Raw genomic sequence first — 24,362 nt, 5'->3', positions numbered from 1 at the left:
CTTCATCTGGTCAATCTGACTGTGCCACCTGTGTATCACAAACACTTAAACAAGCTTCTAGCATAAAAGTAATGTTGCAGTCCTATCTACCCCTAACAGATGTTCACTTTAAATTTCTTAAAATAGAAAATTTGAAAGGTATTAAGAAAACATTAATTTTATTAGTCAACTGGTGTTACAACACAGTCATTATAGATTTCCCCTTCAGTATTCATCCCACCAAACACTAAGCATAGGAATGTATCTGTCACTTTCTGATCACCTTCTTTCACAATTTCATCAGCTAAGTCTTCTTTCTCTACATTGCTGGTGACACTGCCTACATTTGTATGTTCTTCTGCAGCGGCAGGAGCCACACGCCAAGGAATGATGCACATTGAATGGTCCAGTCGTCCAGGGGGTGAATATGTATCAAACTTAAGCAGGCTCCAGTGTTGTTTTTCTGTGTTTGAAAAAAGAAAAACCCCAAAAAACAACATCCAAGAAACACCCATATATTATTATTGGAATTGAAAACCGGTAGAATCTTTTCAGAGGACATTTTGGTAAAATACAAATACTACAAAATGTTATCTGTTGTTCTAATAATTCCATTTTTGAGAATAAACACAAAGTATTATAATAAAGAAAAAATGATAGTTCTTCAGTTGTTTTCAGTCATGTTTGATTCTTTGGGTGTCCCTGTGAGGGGTGGTTGGCCAGCTCATTTTACAGATGAAGAAACTGAAGCAAACAGGGGTAAAAGATTTGTCTGTAGTCACACTGCTAGTAAGTATCTGAAGTCACATTTGAACTCAGATGAGACTCTCTGACTCTAGACCTAGCACTCTGTGCAGTATGGCACTATCTAGTTGCCCCATATATTTGTATATAATTAGAAACAACTAGAAAAATAACTATGAAATATCAAAATAATACTACATGGCACAACTACATGGCATAGTGGATAGAATACCAGATCTGTAGGCAGAAGAACCTGCGTTCAAATCCAGCCTCAGACACTTAACACTTACTACTTGCATGATCCTGGGCAAGTCACTTAACTCCAATTTCCTTTGAAAAACAAACAAAACCCCACAAAATAACACTACAAGGCCATTGAAATGACACATGAAGAATACAAAAAGTAGTATGGTATAGTGAATGGAGAGCTAGTTAAAAGCTAGCATAGTATCTGGAGACATTTACCTAAATTTTATTGAAGTGAATTGAGTAAGTAGATATGTCTTGTCCTTACATACAGTAGATGTGTCCTTAACCTCTCTGTGTCCCAGACAATTCTCTAAGTACAAATTACGGATGAGCCACAGAGCTGCATTTATGGAGAGAGTTTCTATATGGAGAGCTCTATACTTCAATGAAGTCATAGATTTTGACGACTCCTTCCAAAAAGAAGAGAGGAATATAAAGACAGTTTTTTAAAAATATGAAATAATATATAAAGAAATTAGAATTAAAACAGCAATTACATTGATTAAAATCAGATTCATAAAAACGTATAAACAAATACAGAGAATAATGGACAAAGAGAAATGAATATGGAGTTAGTAATTCTTGAGCTTTTATGGACAGGAGAAACAGGTTGTACAGAAAGGGTGACTGCCTGCCTCAGAATCAAGACCACATGCATTCAGGTTCTATGTTTAATACTTACTAGTTATGTGAACCTGTACAGGTTTACAATTGCTTAATGGTCCAGGCAATTCTCTAACATGGATAAAATGCAGAAGAGCTACTATTTGCATTGGTAAAAGGAATTTTCTTAAAGCTCTCTTCACTGATAAAATTACAAGTTCAGACAAATAGTTTAACTGGATTTATCATATGTAGAAAATTTTTAGTTATAAATAGCTATGTGTATTTTATTTGGTGTTTCTGTTGTTGGAAATTAAGGGATTGATAAATTATTTTTTAATAATAATAATAAAGAACAAAGAAGAAAAATAAACAGAGAAAGGCGAAAAGTCAAAGGAACCAGTGTTTATAGCATGAGTTCTAAAATTTTTTAAAAATTTGCTGTGCACAAAATTGTGCACTTAAAAAATCTTTTGATAACTGTATTTTAGTATAATTGTTTCCCTTTGTAATCTCTTTTATTTCATTTTATGTATTTTATTGTATTTATTTGGTTTTTGTAATAATGACTTTTTATTTTTCAAAATACATGCAAAGATAGTTTTCAACATTTATCCTTCAAAATTTTATGTGGTCCATGAATTTTTAAAAAAAATATTTTTATAATGGTATTTCAATAAAATTGATTTCCTTTATAATTCTTTTTACAATAGTATTTAAATATATTTATTTTGTAACTCTACATATTTTAAATTTATGCTTTTAAAAATATTATTTTGAGAAAGGGTCCAAAATCTTCACCAGACTGCCCAGTGGATCCAGGAATCAAAAAAGGTTACAAACCTTAGATCTACATAGCATGAAACTGACCTGGCCTCAGACACCTCCCAGCTGTGTGATCCTGGGCAAATCATTTAACCCTGTTTGCCTCAGTTTCCTCATCTGTAAAATGAACTTGAGAAAGAAATGGCAAACAAATGAAGTCTCTTTGGCAAGAAAATTTCAGTGGAGTCACAGAGTTTGACATGACTGAAAAACAACTGAACACCAATAAAATATAGAAATATGTTTTGCATGACTTCACATCATATTACTTGCCTTCTCAAGGGCGAGAGAGGGGTAAAAGAGAAAGAGATTTTGGAACTCAAAATTTTTAAAATGAATGATAAAATTTTTTTTCATGTAATTGGGAAACAAAATATGTTAACAAAAAAAAATTCCTCATAAATGCACCTTCTAATCTCTGAGATCCATTGCTACTTATATGGCCCTGTTGAAAAATCAAAATAATGTAGCATTTTCCAGTCACAGCTGAAACACTGATTTAAAGAGATAAAAGCGAACTTCCTACCTATGTGATATTGGTACATTGTAGCCAAAGCCCCTGTGGGAGCCATTCCTCCAAAGATGTATAAGTGCTTCCCCAGAGCCACAGCAGAATGGGCAGCACAGCCTGAAGGAACATCACCTGTAGTCTCCAACTTCTCCCATTTCATGTCATCTACCAAAAGAGGGGACATTATTTCAGAAGCAAATAAGCAGACAAGGAATTCAACTGAGGTAAATTCCCGAATTCTCCACCCAGTCTCATGCTTATCTCACACTTCTTCCCAGAACACTTTCTCTCTCTCTGTTGCTACCATCATGCCTTACTTTGCATTATATTTACCTTTCCCCATAGAGTGTAAATTTCTTTAGAGCAGGGACTGCTTTGCCTTGCCCAGGATAAGTTCTTAATAAATATTTTCAGAATTGAATTATCTAAATAAAAATTGCTTATTATATACAACCAGAATTTAGTTTGAGATATGTTACTGCCACATGGCCTACAGTTTACATATGATTTCAGCTTGAAAGCTGTCATTGGTGATTTTCAAGTGGAATGATGGAGTAGAAAAAGCACTGATTTGGGAGTTAAAGTACTTGACTTCAAATCCTGCCTGTGGGTGAGCTGCTTAGCATGGCTTCAGATCCCTCATCTAGAAAATTAAAGTTTTGCCCTGTGAAGTCCCTTTCAGTTTTAGAGCCATTTTCCTAGCAGGTGGTTTGTATGAAACTGCAATCACAGTAGACACATTCCTTTGTAGCTTTAACAGGGACTTCACAGTTTTCAGCAAAAGGCCATTCATTCAAGGAGAGGGATCGAACATTTATTAACTTTATTTAAATAGTTTTGTAGGATAGACCTGGTCCCAAGTTCTTGGGAGGATATTTCATTTCAAAATAATTCTCTTTTCTGATTCTTTTCTCTTTTTCCTCCCTATTCTACATTTTATATGTTATATGAAATTTGCTTTTAGATAATTTAGTTATTTAGTCTAAAGAATATCGGAGTCAGAGTCAGGTCAACTACCTGGAAATGGTGTAGAGATGAAACTTGCTCAGGAAACAGTCAACACATCTCTTTTTCTAAAGTAGAAATGACTTAGGAATAAATTAATGTTCTAGCAGACTTCAGCCTGAATTGTAAAGTACAATGTTAGTATTATTAGTTTTTCTTTGACACCATAAAGGGACACAGATAAACTAAAGTTTATCCAGAGGCCAGAATCATGAGGAAACCATGTTCTTCAAAATCACTTGAAAAAACTAGAATATTTAAGCTGGTAGAGGAGAGAAAAAACAACAACAATATGGAAGAGGGGACATGACTGTTTTAAAATACTTGCATACTTATTTTTAAATACTTTATTGTTTCATGAAAGAACAAATTAATTTATTCTGCTAGACCTCAGATGGCAAAAGTAGGACTCTTTAAGTCATAAAGAGGGAGATTTTTGGCTCCAAATATGGAATAATTTCCTAACAATTATTTTAACCCCAAAGTTGAATGAACTCTTTTGGGATGTAATGAACTCTCAGACACTAAAAAGTCTTGAAGTCTGAAAGGATTTAAAGGCAGAAGGGATATTAGAGAGTTCCTCATTCTTTTTGTTCTAAAATCCATTAGCTCAATTTTGCCTGCTGTTTGCCCAAGGGAACAAACATGATACAAGTAAAGGACAATGACAAACTAAAGTTTATCCAGAAGACAGAATTACAAGGAATCCTAGGAGATAGCGATGGGTAGCTGTTGCAGATTGTCCTTATGTAAAATCTGAGATGTTTCTGATCTTCTCAAAGCAAAACATTGAGTCTTGAAAGCTATAAAACCTAGCTTTTTATGGATAAAGCTCTCTCAAATATACTGTATAGCAGCAGGAAAAAATGCTGGAATTTAGAAATTTGGAAACCTGAGATAAGACAAGTACCAATACATCTGTAAAATGGGCAAAATAATGCTTTTCCTATACATTTTGCATATACATTTGCTATAAAGAAAAGTCCCTTACAATATTTAAAGCAGCATGATATAGAAGAGGTGACACTGGCCTTGTAGTCAAGAAAGAACTAATTCCTTCCATGAACTTATTAGTAGCATAATTTAGGACAAGTTGCTTAACTTCTTTGAGCCTCAGTTTCCTCATGTATAAAATGGGAGAAGATACTGCTTATAGCATTCTATCTCATGGAAATAACTATGAAGCTTAAGTAAAACTATATCTTAACAATTCTGCAAATATTAAAAGCTTATAATACTATTAGTCATTGTTATTAAGTGAAGATTAGAAAAAAAAGATTATTCATTATTCAGTATGATTACCTATTTCCCAATTTGGTACACCAAAAACTGTTTTTAAAAGTTATTCCTCCTCTGAGGTACCACTACATACCTCTCAGATTGGCTAAAATGACAAGAAAAGATAATGACGAATGTTGGAAGGGATGCAGGAAAACTGAGACATTAAAACATCGTTGGTTGTGAACTGATTTAACTGTTCTGGAGACAATCTGAAACTATGCCCAAAAGGTTATCAAACTGTGCATACCCTTTGAGCCAGCAGTGTTTCTACTGGGCTTATATCCCAAAGAGATTTTAAAGAAGGGAAAGGGACCTGTCTGTGCAAGAATGTATGTGGCAGCCCTCTTTGTAGTGGCGAGAAACTGGAAACTGAATGGATGCCCATCAATTGGAGAATGGCTGAATAAGTTATGGTATATGAATGTTATGGAATATTATTGTTTTGTAAGAAATGACCAGCAGGATGATTTCAGAGAGGCCTACAGAGACTTACATGAACTGATGCTGAGTGAAATGAGCAGAACCAGACGATCATTATATACAGCAACAACAAGACTATAGGACATGGCTCTTTTTAACAATTAGGTAATTCAGGCCAATTCCAATAGACTTAGGATAGAGAAAGCCATTTGCATCCAGTAAGAGGAGTATAGAAACTATGGTCACAATATAGTATTTCCACCCTTTTATTGTTGTTTGCTTGCTTTTTGTTTTCTTTCTCATTTTTTTCCTTTTTGATCTAATTTTTCTTGTTCAGTATGATAATTGTGGAAATATGTATAGAAGAATGCATATGTTTAACCTATATTGGATTACTTGATATCTAGGGGAGAGAGAAAAATTTGGAACACAAGGTTTTGCAAAGGTGAACACTGAAAGTTATCTTTGCATGTATTTTGAAAATAAAAAATTATTAAATTTTTCTTTAAAAAGTCATTGTTTCTATTCTCACCGCCATTTTTTACTCTACTTACTTGTGTCTATGCAATACAGATCATCATAGAATTCATCCCCTGCTAAGCCACCATGGACAAAAAGTTTCGGCCCTAAGGCCACCATCACATGTCCATGACGGGGTGGGGGTGGTTCCCCACAGGTTTCAGGCTGTGACCAGGTTAATGTCACTGAAAATATAAGATATAATGACATTAGACAGCAATACTTTGCAAAATTACAAGCACCCCTAAACTACAATGCATTGGCATCATGTGAAATAACGAACTTTTAAAATTTATAGAAACAATCCTATGAGAATAAATGAACCTCATTTCATGCAAAAAGTCATTCCTGGAAAGTTAAGTTTAAATTAAATCTTGCTGAATAAATTGTCATAGTGGAAAAAGCATAGACAAGGGTTCCAATAGACTCAGATTCAACTCATGGCTCTGGAATGTTTTGGTTATGTTACTGTGGCTGTGTCAGTCACCACTTAGAGGCCCAGCTTCCTCTTTTGCAAAATGGAGATAAAATTTATAAGATGTATATTTTCAGGATTATTATGAACAAAGTGCCTTATAAACATTAAAGTGTTTTGGAGATAGGAACTATTATTATATCTAGAGCTAGAAAAAAAGAATATCTAGAATCCATCCACGATCAAAAAATTTGAAATGGCAGAGAAATGTTAGAAAAGATTGTCCCTATTATAGCACTTTTCCTGGCTTTCTTGTCTCCTAAACATTCTACTTCATATTCTACTATTTGTGTGCATATTTTAAAAATTGTTTGTTTTTTTCTTTCTTGTGTTTCTTCCCCCACACACATACTTTTGGTCTGGTTTTTCTTACACAACATGACAAATATGGAAATATGTTTTAAAAGATTGCATATATTTAACCTATATCAGATTGCTTGGTGTCTTGGGAGGGGGACGAGAAGGAGGGAGAAAAATTTAGAACACAAAGTTTTATAAAAATTTATGTTGATATATTGGATTACTTGTCAACTAGGTTAGGGGATGGGGGGAAAGAAGGGAAAAATTGAAACACAAGGTCAAAACTTTGCAAGGCTCAATGTTGAAAAATTATCCATGCCTATGTTTTGAAAATAAAAAGTTTTAATAAAAATAAATAAGTAAAAACAAAACAAAAAAATGTTGAAAGATTATGCAATTGTGATGGACTTGGCTGTTTTTAACAATGAGGTGATTCAAAGCAATTCCAATAGACTTTTGATGAAAAGAGTCATCTGTATCCAGAGAAAGAACTATGGAGACTGAATGTGAATCACATTATATTGTATTTTTACCTTTTTTGTTGTTGTTTGTTTGCTTATTTTTTTTCTCACACTCCTCCCCCGCTTTAGATCTGACTTGTTTAGAAGAATTGCACATGTTTAACCTATATTGAATTACTTGCTGTCCAAGAGAGGGGGGAGATGAGGAGGGAAGGAAAAAAAATTGAAACACAAGGTTTTACAAGGGTGAATGTTGAAAACTATCTTTCCGTGTATTTTGAAAAATAAAAAACGATTATTATTTTTAAAAATTTATATGGAAACAAAAAAGTATGTTGAAAACTATGTTTATATATATTTGGAAAAATAAAATACTATTGGGGAAAAAAATTTTGTAAGGCATCTAGATGTCAAAATTGTAGCCTTGAAGTTGAGAAGATGTGCATACAAATTCTATTTCAAATACATTAAACTGTATGACCTGGGGCAAATCATTTAACCTCTTTGCTCCCTCATCTGTAAAATGGGGATAATAATAGCATCTACCTCCCAGAATGGTAATCATGAGATTATTTGTGTGTGTGTGTCTACATATGTAAATGGGTTTTACAAACCTTAGACTTTACATCCAAACCTATGTAAATATTAGCTATTATTAATGCTGTTGTTATTTTATCAATATAGAGTATGACAGGTGTGGAAATTCTCTCCAATGATAAAAGTTAGTAATGGTCTGTAATTTATAGTCTTAGGGAGTTGCCTGGAGGCACTGAGATGTTAAGTGATGATATGTAGGCTCACCATATTCTCCTTTAAGGTATTTCTGCAGGTTTCTAAAGGCAAGAACTGGGTCATTTTTTATCTTTGAATTCTTGTGCCTAATACAGAGAGCCTTGCATAAGTACTTGATAAATGTTTGTTGAATTATTATTTAAAATTATTTTATACACACTTATATTTATCAGTTCTTTCTCTAGATGCAGACAGAGTAGGGAGAGAAGAAAAAAAAAGGAAAAAATAAACTTATGTAATTTTGTTGTATATTTGAAGGGAATATCAAGTTGTGCATAGTAGATTTGTAGTTTCATATATAATTATCTTTTTTATTGTACAACATTATGGAAATGTTTGCTTTAACCCACAAGTTCAAAAAATTTTTTTTAAATTTTTACTGGTTTGTTGGAAGTTCTCTCAATGGTGTGTAAGTTCTTTTAGGTTCTATCCAGCTAGAAAGGTTTCATATACAGTTCAAGAACCAAGCTAGCTAAGAGCAGAGAGTTTGTCAAAAAATGATGGCTTGTTTTGTTTGTTTTTTTTTTTTTGGCCAAAGCCACTAATAAAATACATTATTAAGTTTTTATTATGTAAAGGAACCCTAAAGCTTTTTTAAAAGTGAGAGAATCCTTTGGCGATTTGAACAAATCTCTCTATTTCCCTCCACCAAATTCATCTGTTCTGTAGCTTATGTTTTTTTGTCTGTTGGGTTTTCTCAGCAAGTCACATCTGGAATATATATATATATATATATATAAAGAGATGTAAATGAAACAACTTTTGGGAGTTTCCAAAGAGAACTTGAAAGCAAGTTTAGATCATAAATGACAATTAGAGCTGTAAGGGATCTGTGGACACAGAATGTGAGAATACAGGTCCTAGAATATTTGAGCTGGAATGAACATAGAATTTTAAGATATAGAAAAGAAGAGGTCAGAAGTGGAAGGAACTGTGGAAGGAATTGGGGCAGCTAGGTGGCATAGTGGAAAGAACACCAGCTCTGAAGTGAGGAGGACCTGAGTTCAAATATGAGCTCAGACATTTAACACTTCCTAGTTGTGTGATCCCGGGGCAAGTCACTTAATCCCTTTGTCTCACAAAATATTAAAAAAAAAAAAAAGAACTGGAAGGAACCTTAGAGAATATCTAATCTAGGTTTCTCATTTTATAGACGAGAAATCTGAGATAGAGACAGAAGAAAATCTAGACCCATACACCATTTGTGGTTGAGACTCCTAAACTTTCCACAAAAGATAAACTTCAGAGTTCAAGGAGATTAGAACTTTCAAAAGACTAAAGTCCAGAGAAACCAAATGATTTATCTAGTAGTCAGTGGTAAAGCAAAGATTAGAATTCAGACATTCTAACAGAATCTTTCCTAGTTACTAGAGTATCTGATATTTTATATCATGTCTTCCTATGTCAACTGGAAGCTCTTTTGATCAAAGACCAGCTACCCTATATCTGTTTCCCTCATAACACTTAATACCATGTTTTGCAAAAGAAATACCCAATTTCAATTCAATTCAACAAATATCATTTAAATGCCTATTATGTGCTCAGCCCTATGGTCAGTACTATGAATACAAAGACTAAAAAAGCCTGACATATCCTAATCTTAAGAAAATTTCAATCTAGGGATTTAGGTGAATATACAATGATGATGTAAATAAATGTGAAACAAAGCAGAATATGATGGACAATGGGAAGGGAAGGAGAGAAAGATCCAAAATGCTCTAGAAAAAGATGAGAAAGGAAAGACTACTTTCTGCAGGGGAAATCAGAAAAGGCTTCATTGAGGAGGTAGCACCTAACGTGGGTCTTGAACAAAGAAAAGATTCTCAAAAGTTGGAGATGAAGAAGAACTTCAGTCATTGTAGAATGGTCTACATGATTGCACAGTAAAAGGAAATAACCACAGAAGACTAGGGAACAGCTGAATAATTTACTAGAGCACCTAGAAAAAATAATGGAGAAATAATATGAAATTACTCATTTGAAGTCATATTGTAGAAAATAATGAATACCAGGATATGGCATTTGTATTTTATCTTATAGAAATGGGAAATCACTGAAGAATTCTGGTCAAGGGATGGCCAAGATCAGACTTGTACATTAGAAAGATTATTTTGACAGCAATATGAAAGACAGATTCAAGGCAAAAAAGTTAAAGCAAAGAGGCTATGAAAAAAATAGTAAAAGAAAGAGGTGATGAGGGCCTAAAGTTTGTTGGATTACTAAATAAATTTGTTAACCATACTTGCGTCAAATACATGGAGCTGCGTGTCCTGAACAGGTTTGGCTCCTTTTTCCCCACCACCAAAAACATATAGTTGGTTTCCGATGATCGCGGATGCTGTGTGAAATGTTCTTGGAGATGGTGGTGTGCCAGTCACATTAGGAGTGCTCCATATCCTGGTTTCTGATCCACATGTAATTTTTGTAAGACAATCTTAGGTTAGCGGAATTGCTACATCACCATCATCATCATTATTATCATACTACAAGGCCATGAGCTACAACTTTATATTTAATAAGAGCCAATACTTATATTTAAAGTTTGCAAAGAACTTTATGTAATTTAATTTCATTTGAGTTCCACAACAAACCTGTTAAGTAAGTATTTAAAATTATCCCCATTTTGTCCATCAGTTGGGGAATGGTTGAATAGGTAATGCTATACGAATGTACAGAATACTATTATGCTGTAAGAAATGATGAAGGGGATGGTTTCAAAAAAACCTGGAAGATCTTGAACTGATGCAGAGTGAAGTGAGCAAAACCAGGGGAACAATTTATATAGTAACAATATTGTAAAGATAATTCTGAAAGACTTAGTGAATCTGTTCATACAATGATCTGCCATAATTCCAAGATTCATGATGAAAAATGCTATTCATCTCTAGATAGAAAACTGATGGACTCAGACAGAAGACAAAAGCATTTATTTTTTTTTCTTTTAAAAAATATAACTACTGGAAATATGTTTTGTATGACTTCATATTTATAATGGATATTGTGGTTCTTCCTTCTCTTTGAATGGAGAATGGTAACAGGAGGAAAAAATTTGGAAGTGAAAATAAAAATGAATTTTTTAAAAGTATTTTTTAATTTTGAAAATTATCTCCATTTTATTTATGAGGAAATTGAGAACAAGAAGTTAAGTGATTTGCCCAGGGTCATACAACAACTATATGTCTAAGAAAGGATTTGAATTCAGATCTTATCCACTGTACCACCTAGTTGCCACCAATAGTTTTTCTACATTTCAGGGATCTGTGGTAGTCACAATCCCTCTATACTTTAGTAGATGACCATAATGAATTGCTGTAGGCAAAGACATTCATTCTCTGGAGGCCAACGCCCCCTGGTAATAAACTTCTCTGTACTCAGCTGGACTGGTCCTTTGACAAACACTCAGTCAATTGTTAGACCTAAACTTGTAGTTTTTCCAACTTTGTATTTTGCTGGTTTAATCCTTGAGAACTTGTGGCTCTTATCATAAGCAATAATAAAATTATTATTCTATTCAATGAATGAACTTTTATTAAAATCCTTACAGTTTGTAGAGCAATGTGCCTGGCACTAGGGGGATGGATGGATAAGAGAGACACGAGAGCCTCAAAGATGGCTATGCACACAATAATGTCCTAAAGTTTTGTTGAATTTTTATTTTAAAATAAGGATCAAGGGAGTTAATTACCTTTAAGGTGAAATTCTAAGCACGGAGAAGCACAAGTATAAGAGTTATAGTACTGACATTTTAATTACAATTCACATTTCTATTTTGTTTAAAGATTTATGAAATACTTTTCCCTAATATCCTCAGAAGTTTGATAGTGCAAATATTATCATCTCTATTGTACTGATGAGAAAAGTGAAATTCATAAAGCAAAGTAACTTGCCCTGGGTCATATGATTTAACAAATGTCAGAGACAAGACTTGAACTCAGAACTTCCCAATCAAAATCAAATTATCTACAAATCCCCAGCTCACTACTCATCTTTCCTCAGTGATTCAATACTGCTGGCTATATCTCCTCTTCAGTTCCTATCCTCATACTAGGAAACTTCAACAGATATAGTAATTTTGCCTCAAAAACCCTAACTACTAAATTCATCAGTCTATTCACTTCTCATGAGTTACTCTTCCAGCCACATACAAAAATGGTCATACCCTTGATCTTTCACCCACAAATGTACCATGTCTTTATTCAAGAATTCCTAAATTCCCTAACTAATCACAATCTGATTTGTGTTTTAATCTGTCCCCCTGCCTTCTCTTAGTCTCTTAAAGACTTTATCTTTTTTAAGACCCTACTCTTTGCACTGTGATCTCCAATGCTTTGACCCCTCAGTTATCTCCTCAGCCATCTCCCCTGTACTATCCACTCTTTCTTCTCCCCATCTTGATCCCCTGATGAACTAATTCAACTCTTATGATGTTCTCTTCTTTTGAATCTCCCGCCTCCCCCTTATCATATTATCAATTATGTCCAGCTAAGCCTAAACTTTGGATCATTTGTCACCTTTACTCTTACATAAATACTGTTAAATGAAGGCGGAGGAAATCACTTTTCTGACTGAGTCTACTACAAATTTCTATTATACAATCTCAACTGGGCTCTCACTGCTGCTCGGTAATTCTCAGACCTCAAATGTAAGGACCATCTATCCTAGATTCCTCACTATCTCCAGCATAGTCAGTTTGTTGCCAAGGCATGTCAATTTTATCTTTATCACTCTTTCTCTCCTTTGGCAATACCACCACTCTAGTGTAGTGTAGTACCACCTGCCTGAATTATTGCAATAACCTGCAAGTCAGTCAGCCTGCTTCAAGCCCCTCCTCATTTCCGGAGGATCTTTATTCAGTCACTGAAGTGATTTTTCTTTTTCTTAAATAACTTTTTATTGACAGGAAGTGATTTTTCTAAAGCACAGATCTAATACTTAATCCACACTTAGTAAATTTCAAGGGTTCCTTATATAGTCTGCAGGATCAAATACAAAATATTCTGTTTGACATTCAAAGCCTTTCATATCCAAGCCTCTCCTACCTCCCAATCTTCTTACACCTTTCCTCCCCAACATATACTTTTCAGTCCAATGATCCTGACTGTTACACAAACAAGACTCTCTCAGCTCCCAGAATTTTTTTCTGGCTGTCTCCCACGCCTTCCTCTTCTGCTTCAATAACTAACTTCCCTGGCTTCCAATAAGTCCAACTAAAATCTCACTTTGTACAGAAAGTATTCCCCAGCTCCTCTTAATTTCACTGCCTTCACTGTCAAGTATTTTTCTTTTATGCTGTATTATATGTTGTTTTGAATATATTTATTTGCATGTTGTCTCACCCATGAGATTGTAAGCTCTTTGAGCGCAGGGACTATATTTTGTCTTTTTTTGGATCTCTAGCACTTAACACAGTGCTTAGCAATGGTAGGTGTTTAATAAATGTTTATTGATTGATGATATTATATTATATGATATATGATCTTTTATTGACTAATTTTTGCATGCTTCCCTCCCCCATTAAAATAGGTCCTTGAGATCAGAGATTATAGTTTTTGCTTTCTTTTTATTCTCAGAGTTTGGCACAGAACATAGCATATCATAAGTATTTACTAAATGCTTGTTAACTAATTGACCTTCACCAATATATAACAATGTCTCATTAACAGAGAGAAAGCTTGTGGCTTCCCTCAAATTATAACATATAGGAAACCCCCACATTTGTCTTATTGTCCCTATGAATACCTACGGGAGAAACCTCCCAGAGTTCTCTAAAACCCATAATCATCATAAAGTTAACCAAAATCTTAGTAAAAATCCCATGTATGTTTGTGATCATATATGTATGTGTTCATACAGGTATGTCTTTATTTGTAATTTCCACAAAGCCTCAATCACTTAAAACTGCACTGACTTTTTGTGATATACAAAGATAACTATATATATACATATATATATATATATATATATATATATATGCATATGATGATCTATGAGTACAAGCCAAGTATTTTCAATATATATTACTCTATTAAATCCTCACAATAGCCTCTGAGGTAATATGTGAAGTAATTGATTGCTCAGAAACCTAAAGTGATTTACCTCAAGCCATGCTGCTGCCAAGTGGCAGAGCTGGCACTTGAATACAGGTGTTCTAACTGAAAGCCCACTGCTAAGGAATTACAGCATAATATTGTGGAAAGAGGACAGAACCTAGAGCTTGAATAGTGCCTTGACACGTCAGCCTCTCAGCCTCAATTTTTTTACTTGTAAAATGGAGAAAATCTCATTTGGATTACTTCCCTCACAGGAATGTCTCATAGAAGAATGCTCTGTAAAATGCTGAGAAATGTGAGTTGTCATTGAGAGATCTCTTACCAGATTTATGACCACATACTGTCCTCATTGGGCCTCAGTTTCCCAGTGTACAAAATGTGCCACTTAGCTGCCTAAAAGTATAACTCTCATGCTCTTTTCTTCAGTCCCCATATGATCTCAGAGTATGGTGCCATCTCTGAAATTATTCTTTTTTTTTTTAATTATTCTTAACTATAAGAATTGTCAACAATGATTTTTTGTTTTTGATATTTCTTAGCTTAGTGTCAAATTTATGTTTTCTAGGAAAGGGACAGGAGCTGATGTAGGATCAGTTCCAACATCTATATTCTCTCTTTTACAAGTCCTATCAGACTTAGCTTAATAAGTTCAAGGTTCTAGTTCCATTCTCCATTCTGACAAGTGAGAATTACCCAGAGGGAATATTCTTTCCCTTCTCCTTAACAGTGAAAATGATTTACATGTCCCTGAAGGAAGTGGGGCTAAGCCTTGGGCCTGGGAAAGCATAGGGAGAAACAGGACGGTTGCCTTAAAAGTGGACACTTGCTGGAGCTTTGTAAGTTTTTGTTCAAGGTTGAGTTGGACTTCTGAATCGCTTATCAACCTGGAGTTCTATGAAAGACTGATGTGTGGAAGGGGATTAGACTTGTTCTTCTAGGAACAATGAGTGGGAAGTAGCAGAGAAGCAGATTTCTATTTCATATGAAGAAAAACTTCCTAATAATCAAAGCTACACAGAAGATAGATGAGTTGACTTGAGAGGTAATGAATTTCCTATCCATGCACACTTTTATATAGAAGCTAGATGACTACGTGTTAGTCTTTCTGGCACTGAGATTCTGAGAAATATATACTTCATAAGGGAGACTGGGGGAAATTGTGGGAATGGTTCATACATCCCATGTCCTCTTCTGGAAAACCAACTTGGGTGCTCCCACAGCTGATCAACAGCGAGTCAAAGAATTCTGGAACTGGAGAGGAATCTTAAGAGTCATTTAGTGGCAGTTAGGTAGTGCAGTGGATAAATCAGGAGGACCTGAGTTCAAATCTGTCCTCAGACACTTAATAGGTCCTAGTTGTGTGACTTGGGCAAGTCACTTAACCCCAATTGCCTCAAGAAAAAAAAAAAAAAACAAAAACGAGTCATTTAGTTCAACCCCCTACCCAGGGCAAGAATTCTTTCTACAATATTATTCTGTCACACACTTGAATCATAGGATTTAAATCTAGGAACATTAACTCTAACCCCTTTATTTTATAGCTGAAAAAAACAGAGACCTAGATAAACTAAGTGACTTGCCTGAGGTGAGAGGCAGAATTCAAACTACTATTTTCTCTAAATTCATACATTACCTACTATCTCTCTTCTCTGGATATATTTTATTTTTTCAAGGTCCTTCCTAAATGTAGAGACCAGGATAGAATGCAACATGTGAAAGGACTGTACATTTTCTCATCACAGATAAAAAAAATCTAAAATATTTTCAGATTATCATAGGGAATACAATTCTTATTTTCTGCAACATCAGTTCTGTTACACATTTATTCACTAAATCCAAATAATCTTCTCCATAGGAAATGAGATGATTTCCTCATCAGGAAAGGAATGGTAGCCAAGAGGCACTTACCAAGATCCAATGCTTGCAAGCAATTTCGGTTCCCTGATTGGTCTGCTCCTCCAAACACCCAGATCCTGCCAGGGGTGCTGAGGGGAAGGAAACTGGCATGCTCATAGCGGGCCAATAGACCTTCACAATCCACTTCATCCCACTGATGAGTATCTGTAAAACATTTTCAATAATTACTGGGTTGGTTGGTCAGTCCCTTCTTCTGGATACACTGATTTATGCAGCTAATGGCAAAAAACTAATCTTCTGTGTACCAAAGTCAACTGATTTTACATATAACAGACAATTAGTACATTTCAATTAAACTGAAATGATCCAAATAATTCACAAGAAAAGGCAACTGTCAAGTGTATGTTAACAATGATACAAACTAGTTTCTTGAGAATATTTTCTGTTAGTCTATAGAAGATGAACTCAACACCAATACTTTTATTCAACCTAAAATACAGGTATTTTATTCATCACAGTCATCCACAGAGCATTAAATATAAAAGAATAATAGATGAATAACTGATTCCAGAATCGTACCTCTCTGAATTCCCTCCAGCAAGATGAGAACAATGAATTTTCTATAATAATAATAGCTCACATTTATATTAGTGTTTCCTAGTTGGGAGGTCTCCATTGCATTGGGTGAATGCTCTTTGGAGGTTTTAGGTGAAGACATGGGTAAGAATTGCAAACCATAAGATGAAGAGTTTGATCTTAATCAGTGAAAGTTATCTGTACGCACATTGATATTTATTTGTAGTTGAAAGATTATTAAGGGGTTTATGACTATTATCTAAATGAATGAAAAAGCATTTATTGAGTATTTCCTATATGCAAACAATCCTAGGAGGTTGCTAATAATATAATAACGATAGCTTACACATATAGAGAACCTTATTAATTAATTGGTTTCTCAGATTGTTTCTGAGTTTCTAACAGTACTAATATCATCCTCATTTTATAGATGAGGAAGTTGAGACTCAGGGACCCATAGGACTATAGGATATATGGTTGTAAGGGACTTAAGAGATCATCTTGTCAAGCCTTCTCTTGTGATAAATGAATTAAAGCTCAGAGAGGTAAGTAACATACAAAGTCACATAGATAGTAAGTAATAGAACCAGGATTCACCCTGGATATACCTGACTGCAAGAGAAACAGAAGGCATGAACTTCTTTCTTACCTCTGTAAAGAACACTTTTTTTTTTTTTTTTTTTTTTTTTTTTAGTATTTACACTCCTTTTAACTTCACAGTAATGTTAAGACTAGACATAGGATCCCATGACAATAGAACTGAAAGAAATCTTAGAGCTTATGAATCTTGTCTCCTCACTTTACAGATGAGGAAACAGGCTGAGAGAGAAAAGGATTTATTCAAGGTCACACAGTAAGTAGCAGGGCTGGGATTCAAGCTATAAGTCATTCAAACTAAATTGAAAGTCCAATTGTAGTATTTTTCCCACTCATTCACAAAATCTCTGGGCACCCAGAATCATTTATGGCTGAGAATTTTGTAGAAATGGCTGAGAATTTTGTAGAAATCCCTCTTTGGCAACCCCAACCAAAGAAACAGCAGAATATGAAATCAAGACATTCTGCAGTTCTTAATCTTACCCAGATCAATGCAGTACACATCTGAGAAGCTGCCATTAGGATTCGCTCCCCCAACTACGAAGACTTTTCCTCGATCGGTATCTTGACCAGGGGGAAGGTAGAGACAGTTATGGCCAACTCGAGCACAGGGGCCAAGTCCAGGGGGTGCCAAGGAGTACCTGCCAACAGGATTTTGTGTTCAAGAGATAAGGGTGATAAATAAATGAAGGAGTGTGTGCTTTCCTTCACCATTAAATATGCACCAGGGAAAAGGAGTCTCGAGCACACAGTGTGATTGTCTAATTCGAAGGAGCATTTTCCGTGTGAATAGAAGCAATGCAGGTGTAGTGGAAAGAGAACAGGAAGCAGAGTCACTAGGGCAGGGTTACTATAGCTATGTGACCATGGACAAGTCATTTGATCTTTTTAAGCCTCGGTTTTCTCTTCTGTAAAATGGGGATAATTCAGCTTGTATCATCCATATTATAAGGCTAGAGTAATTAGAACTAATCTGATGCTTTACCTCTATATAGTATCTTTGTATTTTTTTGGGGGGGAGGAATGTCACTCCTTTTCACTTCACAAAAACAAGTTAAAATTAATCATTGGGTTCCAAGGTAACAGATTTAGAGTTGGAAGGACATTTTTAAAAGGCCATCATCTTGTTTTACCACTTCTTTTTACAGATGAAGCAACTGAGGTCAAGAGAGGCCACATGATAGCACATTGTCATATCCTGGAAGATTCAGAATTCAAAACTCTGACTCTCAATCCAGCTTTCATTCTTGGATTTCTCGTTTTATAGATGGGGAAATTTAGGTTCTGGAATGTCAGAACAATTTATTTATGGAGTATTTATCTAAGGTGGACAAAAACTGGGTCTAGAATTGTGGCCTTTTGTTTCCCCTGGGCCCAGGGGATTTTCATTAAAATGAACTTTGTACCACCACCTTCTCTCATAGACCAGCTATGAGGAAAGTGCTTTGACCCTAAAGTGCCAAAAAAAGTTAGTTATTATTATTTCTAAGCCTTGTTATCTTTAATTAGCCATTTCCCTCCCCCTTTCTCCCCTCCCATAGGTGACTAAGATCAAAAAACAGTTACCTACTGTTCAACTTTCAACACTTAGCTAAATTGGTCCTTGGACAGAAGATACAGTTTCTTGTCCTACTCCCCAAATCTTGTATTTCTTTTGTATATACATATATATATATATAAATATCTTCCCTGATAGAATGCAAGCCTCAAGGGCAGGAACTATTTCTTTTTTTGTGTTTGTATCTTTAGTACATAGCACAGTGTCTGACACATAATAGACTTAATTAATGCTTATTGGCTGATTGATTGACAGACCTTTACCCAAAACTTTTCCAATTTGTCAGGACCTACTTTGCTGGAAGTGCCTTCAAGAATCCAAAGGCATTTCTAGGACATGACTAGGCATCAGAGAAGGATATTACTATAGGTTTATTAGCCCTAATGTCATGAAATATTACCTGAGAAATTCTAGGTAATATGTTTCCCAAATAATTATAAAGCAGAAACTGATGAATCTCTTAACAAATGAAATAAGGGATCCATTTATTTTAATCATAAAATTATTTTGAATGTGGATGTTGTTCAGTCATTTTTCAGTCATATTCAGCTCTTTGTGAACCCATTTGAGGTTTTCTTGGCAATTGGAGTATTTGTCATTTCTTTTTCCAACTCATTTTACAGATGTGGAAACTGAGGCAAACAAGGTTAAGTGACTTGCCCAGAGTCCCATAGTAGTAAGTGTTTGAGGCCAGATTTGAACTGAGGCAAATGAGTTTTCCTGACTCCAGGCCCCAACTCTATCCCCATTCTAAATGTGATCATTGGATGTGGCTAAGACAAGTATACTGCAAGTATTTCTAGTATGAATAATAGCAGCTTTCACATATATAGCTCTTTACTAATTGGTTAAACATATTATTTCTTTTGAGTCTTACAATCATCCTAAGAGCTAAGTAGGGAAACATCGTTACCATCCTTACCCTCCTAATTTTACATAGGAAATAAAATCTCTGAGAAGTAAAATGAATTTCCGGGGCATCTCGTCGTAGAATCATGAGATTCAGAGCAGAAGGGGATCTTAGAGATGATCTTCTTAATCCTTCTAATTTTACAGAGAAGAAAATTAGGGCTCAGAGATTAAGTGATTTTCTAGAAGTCAGCTAGTACCTGGTGTAGAAGAAAGGTACAGGTTTTTTTTCTTCCCTTCAAATCCTTTTTCACTGACTGGAGTAACTTGCCCAGGAAGTTGCTAACTTGGAACTAACCATCAGGAAGTGTTGGAGACAGATTCCAAGTAGAGGTTTCTGATTGCAAATGCAAAGCCCTTTCTACTACAACAAGCAGCTTCTGAAGACGACCCCATTGCTGTTATGAACAACAGGTAGAGAAACAGTGATGCCAGTTTAACAGAAACCAAAATCTTGTAGATGAAATAATACATGGTAAGAAATCATCATCATTAACTTTAGAACCAAGAACATTAGATTTAATTATTGATTTAATTCTACCCCCGAAATGTACTTCAGTAAAGAGATTGTCAGCTTTGCAATAATTATAACTTTGATACTCTTAAAAAATCAGTTTGAATCTAAATACAGAGAGTACTCTTTTTGTGAGAGAGAGCATGAACAGAGAAGTAAGCTTAGCCATGGAAAGTTAGTTTCTGACACAAAGTAACTATAATCCTGGGAAAGTCATTTAAAAATTTTAAAACTCTAAGTCATAGATCTGCATAAATAAAATGAGTTTCCTATACTAATGAAATGGTAAGTCCAACCAAAATTTATGATCCTAATTAGATTTATAGGTCTATTGAAGATCTATAGAGCACTATAGGGTTTCTATCCTTTTTTTTTTTAATTTAAATTTCATTTAAATCATAGCATTTCACTTTGGAATTGGAAGGAATCTTAATGGTTGAGTAATAGAACAGTCTGATTTGACAGGTGAGCAAACAGGCCTTCAGAAGGGAATGGTAGGATGGAAAGAATGCTGGACTTGGAATCAAATAGAAGATCTGAGTTCAAATTGTGACACCCTTGACCACCTTAGCTGTGATTTAGGACAGAAGTGTTAAACAGCAGCCTGTGGGCTACATGTGGCCCACAAAACTTCCCAGTGAAGCGGAATGAAATTAAAAGGTAATTGGGAAATGTTTAACAAAATGAATAAAAATATAATAAAATACAGATCATCTTAAAATGTGGTTTTCTAAATCAAAATGCAGCCTTTAGGGATCCATATATATATGTACATATTTATATTTAATGATCTCTTTCTGCTTCAGTTTGACACCACTGACCTTGGATAAACATTTTCTCTTTGACATACTTCAGTTTTCTCATCTGTAAAATGCCTAGATTGGACTACTGTAGATGATCCCTAAGTTCCCTTTGATTGACTCCTGGCTCTGTCACTAGCTAGTTAGCACTAAGACTTTAGGCAAGCCACTTTATTTAGTTTTCACACCTGAAAACCTGAAAACCTCTGCGCTCCCTTCCAACTCTTATATTCTCTAAAACACTTTGTTGGTTAATGACAAGGGTATGCACTCAAATCTTCCATTACTGACCATGTTGCCTTCTGGGGGCAGTCTCCAGGCTCCAAGACTTGAAGTAGCTTCATGGTATCCTAGAAAGGTGAAATGAAGGGACTTTTTAGGAACTCACTGTTGTTACCATTAGCCTGGTTCAACACGAGGACTTTTGCGTGGCCGTTTATGGCCATCCTAGCATTAAAAAAAATAGTCCTGATCCTTGCAGGCTTTTATTGCAAAGATCCCCAAAAATGCAGTCCCCAGCAAGCTACAAAGCCATACACGTGGGAGGGAGAGCAGTGAACCACTTTGAATTTGTGGGATTAAGGGGATAAAAGGGTGAAGGCGCGAGAGCTTTCTGTAAATATGCTACGGCAGAAGCTTTAGGACATAGAGATAGACGGTATTTAAGGGCTCATCCCTTAATATATTTTGCCCTGATCTAGTATTCATCCTTTTCCCAGCTCCAAACTGTCCACTCTCCGCTGTCACCTTTTTAAACCTTGCAGTTCCCGCCGCCCCACCCCCACCCCCACCTCCACTCCCATGACCCCGCCGCGCTCCCGCCCGCTCACCCCCAAATTGTTTCCTGTGTATGGAGCTCTCGCCCGCGATCTGCTCGATCTGGGAGCTGGGGAAGCTCCTTAATGTGTGGGGCCCAGGACGGCGTTACCACGTTACCTGGACTGCTTAAGCGAGCTAGTGGCTTTAGTCTCTCCAGGGCCACAGGATCCGCCCCGCTTAGAGCCTGGGGCTCCACCTTCCGCCTGCACAAATAGGTGGGGGAGGGGAAAGGGGAGAAGTCTGGTCAGTGTGACTGAAGGTAAAGCAGTTGCCGTGGTGGTTCGGTAGTAATAATAACTCACATTTCTAGAGCTCTTTAAGGCTTATAAATATAATTCCTATTTTTGTAGTGCATTAAGGTTTGCAAAGTGCCTACATTATCTCTTTTGATCTTCAAAATGATCTTGTGAGATTATACCCTGAAAACACTAGAAATGTGAGTTATAATTTCCGTTGTCCGGGAGCTACGAATTCATTGGAGTATGGAACTCTCAGCAAGTAAACTCTCTGTGAAGATCTGCTGTTCTGCAATTCCTAGTCTCAGAAAGATGTCTGGAGCACTGAGAGATTAAGAACCTGACTTTCTCTGGATCAAACAGATCCCATGTAGAGGTCTTGAAACCAGGTCTTCTGACTCCAGAATCAGCAGTCTTTCCAATAGATCTTGTTGCTATGCTAGAAAAAATTCAAACTGTCTTGCTCTTCTTGGAAAGAGGAGCAACCTTGCTTCTCCCATTTAGCTGAAAAAGTAACAACAATAATAAAAGCTCACATTTCTGTTGGCAGAATTCTTGAAGCATGAGGTTTCTGGAGGTCAAAAATATTTTTATAATTTTAAATTTTTAATAAATAATAAATATCCACAAAAATATCCGGTACAAACAAAAGCTCCTTGGGAGAGGATCCTCATAATCTGAGAGCAAAAAGGAATGCTGAAACCAAAATGTTTGAGAACTGCTATAATGCTTTAAAGGGCAAAACCCTTACAAAGAGGCAGATAATACAAGTAAAATAGTGATTATTTATAGATAAAGAAATTGAGACTTAAAGAGATGAAATGATTGCTGATGGTCAGCACTCAAATAGTCTTCTTCAGAAGTTGTAAATGCATTAGGGATAGGAAGCTTCCAAATCCTTCCTCTGTGCTCATCTCCTTATCTAGATGTCCCCACTGAAGTAGTATTTGGTTGATTTTTAAGGCCTGGCATCCAAATATATCCACAAGAGCTAGAAGGGACCTTAGAGATCATCTAGTCTAGCCTCTTATTTTACAGGTTAGGAAACTGAGGTTCAGAGAGAGGGATTAACAGGTAATATGAGAAAAAATCATTAAGTAATGGATAGAGCACTGTCCAGTTTAAAGAGAGAAAGAGAGAAAGGGGAGAGAGAAAGAGACATTATTTTTCTAGTCTTCAAATTCCTAATGTTATGTTATAATGAGAATATTTCCTCATTCAAAAAAAATTCAGGATTATCCCCAAAATAAATTTTTTTGTCTTTCAGTAACTTTACTTGAAGCAGATCACAAGTTTTTTTGTTTTTTTCATGTCTTTTATCAATTTATTCAAAAAACTGTTAGTGTAATGTAATTAATGCTCTATGGTAGATTCTGAATGCTAGGTACAGAACAAGACAAAAATGCTAATTAAGACAGGTACTACAGCATCTTGCTGTCTGCAAATAAAGATATTTAAATAGAACTCTATGCAAAAACTTCCATTTCTAGAATATGTTCAAGTTGACTAAAGTTCCAAATTCTTTGTCCCAAAGGAAATACTTTGTAGTATGTTTACTATCCAGAGGCATTTTAAGTTCCATTCCAGGCACTTACCTGCCACTCCAGGAAACTTTTCCTTTCCAGTTTCTAGTTAGTGTCTGCTGTAGAGCAAAAAGTCTATCCTCCAGAGAGACCTTCACATTTCAAAGCACTTAGGAAAAGTGAGTACAGTACTTTGCTCAGAGGCGAAAAGACACTTCAGCCTTTAATTGCCAAACTAGTAACTGACCCAGAACAATTAAGGAGGGGGGTTTGTAACAGTAATCCTTCATACTCGTATTACACTTTATATTTTTTACAACTATTTCACAGCTAATATCTTGTGTTGAATAACAACAACCTAGTGAGGGAAGTAGGGTGGGTACTCAAGTTCTTGACATATTACCTTTTTTCACACAGACAGAGACAGAGAGACAGAGAGAAGGAAAATTAGGGAGTTTTCTGGATAAAGAAGATTTTGCCCCTTTCCACATTGTCTTCATGAGTTAATATGGCTAAATTTTCATAAACTAATAGTCAACCTTCTTGGTGATGAATTTCTCTGTAGCTGATTGGGTTAGTTCTCTGACAGTGGACACATACTTTGTCATCAGAACTATATTCAAAGCCCTTGCAAGATGCAGTGAGTCAAAGCAATTCCAATAAACTTGAAATGGAAAATGTCATCCTCAACCAGAAAGATAATTATGGAGACAGTGTGGATCAAAGGATAGCATTGTCACCTTTTTATTTTTTATTTTT

General features: G+C 35.5%; 1 protein-coding gene across 3 annotated transcripts; it reads right to left on the bottom strand.

Annotated features, from left to right (window-relative positions):
* Nucleotides 1-141: 141 nt before the first annotated feature.
* Nucleotides 142-22,060, bottom strand: RABEPK (Rab9 effector protein with kelch motifs). 3 transcript variants are annotated; one of them, XM_051979652.1, is made up of 8 exons: nt 21,962-22,060; nt 21,317-21,375; nt 17,728-17,885; nt 16,123-16,275; nt 10,407-10,568; nt 6,172-6,321; nt 2,927-3,076; nt 142-442 (listed from the first exon to the last, which is right to left on the bottom strand). In XM_051979652.1, exons 2-8 carry the CDS (start codon nt 21,367-21,369, stop codon nt 162-164), a joined length of 1,107 nt encoding a protein of 368 aa, XP_051835612.1. In that variant the 5' UTR covers nt 21,370-21,375; nt 21,962-22,060; the 3' UTR covers nt 142-161. The 3 variants fall into 3 exon arrangements, with proteins under 3 accessions (XP_051835612.1, XP_051835613.1, XP_051835614.1); XM_051979653.1 differs by lacking the exon at nt 21,962-22,060 and adding an exon at nt 21,856-21,954; XM_051979654.1 differs by lacking the exon at nt 6,172-6,321.
* Nucleotides 22,061-24,362: the final 2,302 nt, after the last annotated feature.

This window comes from Antechinus flavipes, chromosome 2 (genome assembly GCF_016432865.1).
Source record: "Antechinus flavipes isolate AdamAnt ecotype Samford, QLD, Australia chromosome 2, AdamAnt_v2, whole genome shotgun sequence".
Classification (NCBI taxonomy): domain Eukaryota; kingdom Metazoa; phylum Chordata; class Mammalia; order Dasyuromorphia; family Dasyuridae; genus Antechinus; species Antechinus flavipes.
The sequence above is the reverse complement of the archived record's forward strand: the minus strand, read 5'-3'. Positions and strand labels throughout refer to the sequence as shown.

What these genes read in the sequence shown, in the direction of transcription:
- RABEPK (XM_051979652.1), bottom strand. Translation starts at nt 21,369, where the DNA reads ATGAAGCTACTTCAAGTCTTGGAGCCTGGAGACTGCCCCCAGAAGGCA. An exon ending in CTTGCAAGCATTGGATCTTG is followed by an intron (nt 10,569 to 16,122) that starts GTAAGTGCCTCT and finishes CATGTGGATCAG; the next exon opens with AAACCAGGATATGGAGCACT. An exon ending in TCTGTATTGCATAGACACAA is followed by an intron (nt 3,077 to 6,171) that starts GTAAGTAGAGTA and finishes CTCTTTTGGTAG; the next exon opens with ATGACATGAAATGGGAGAAG.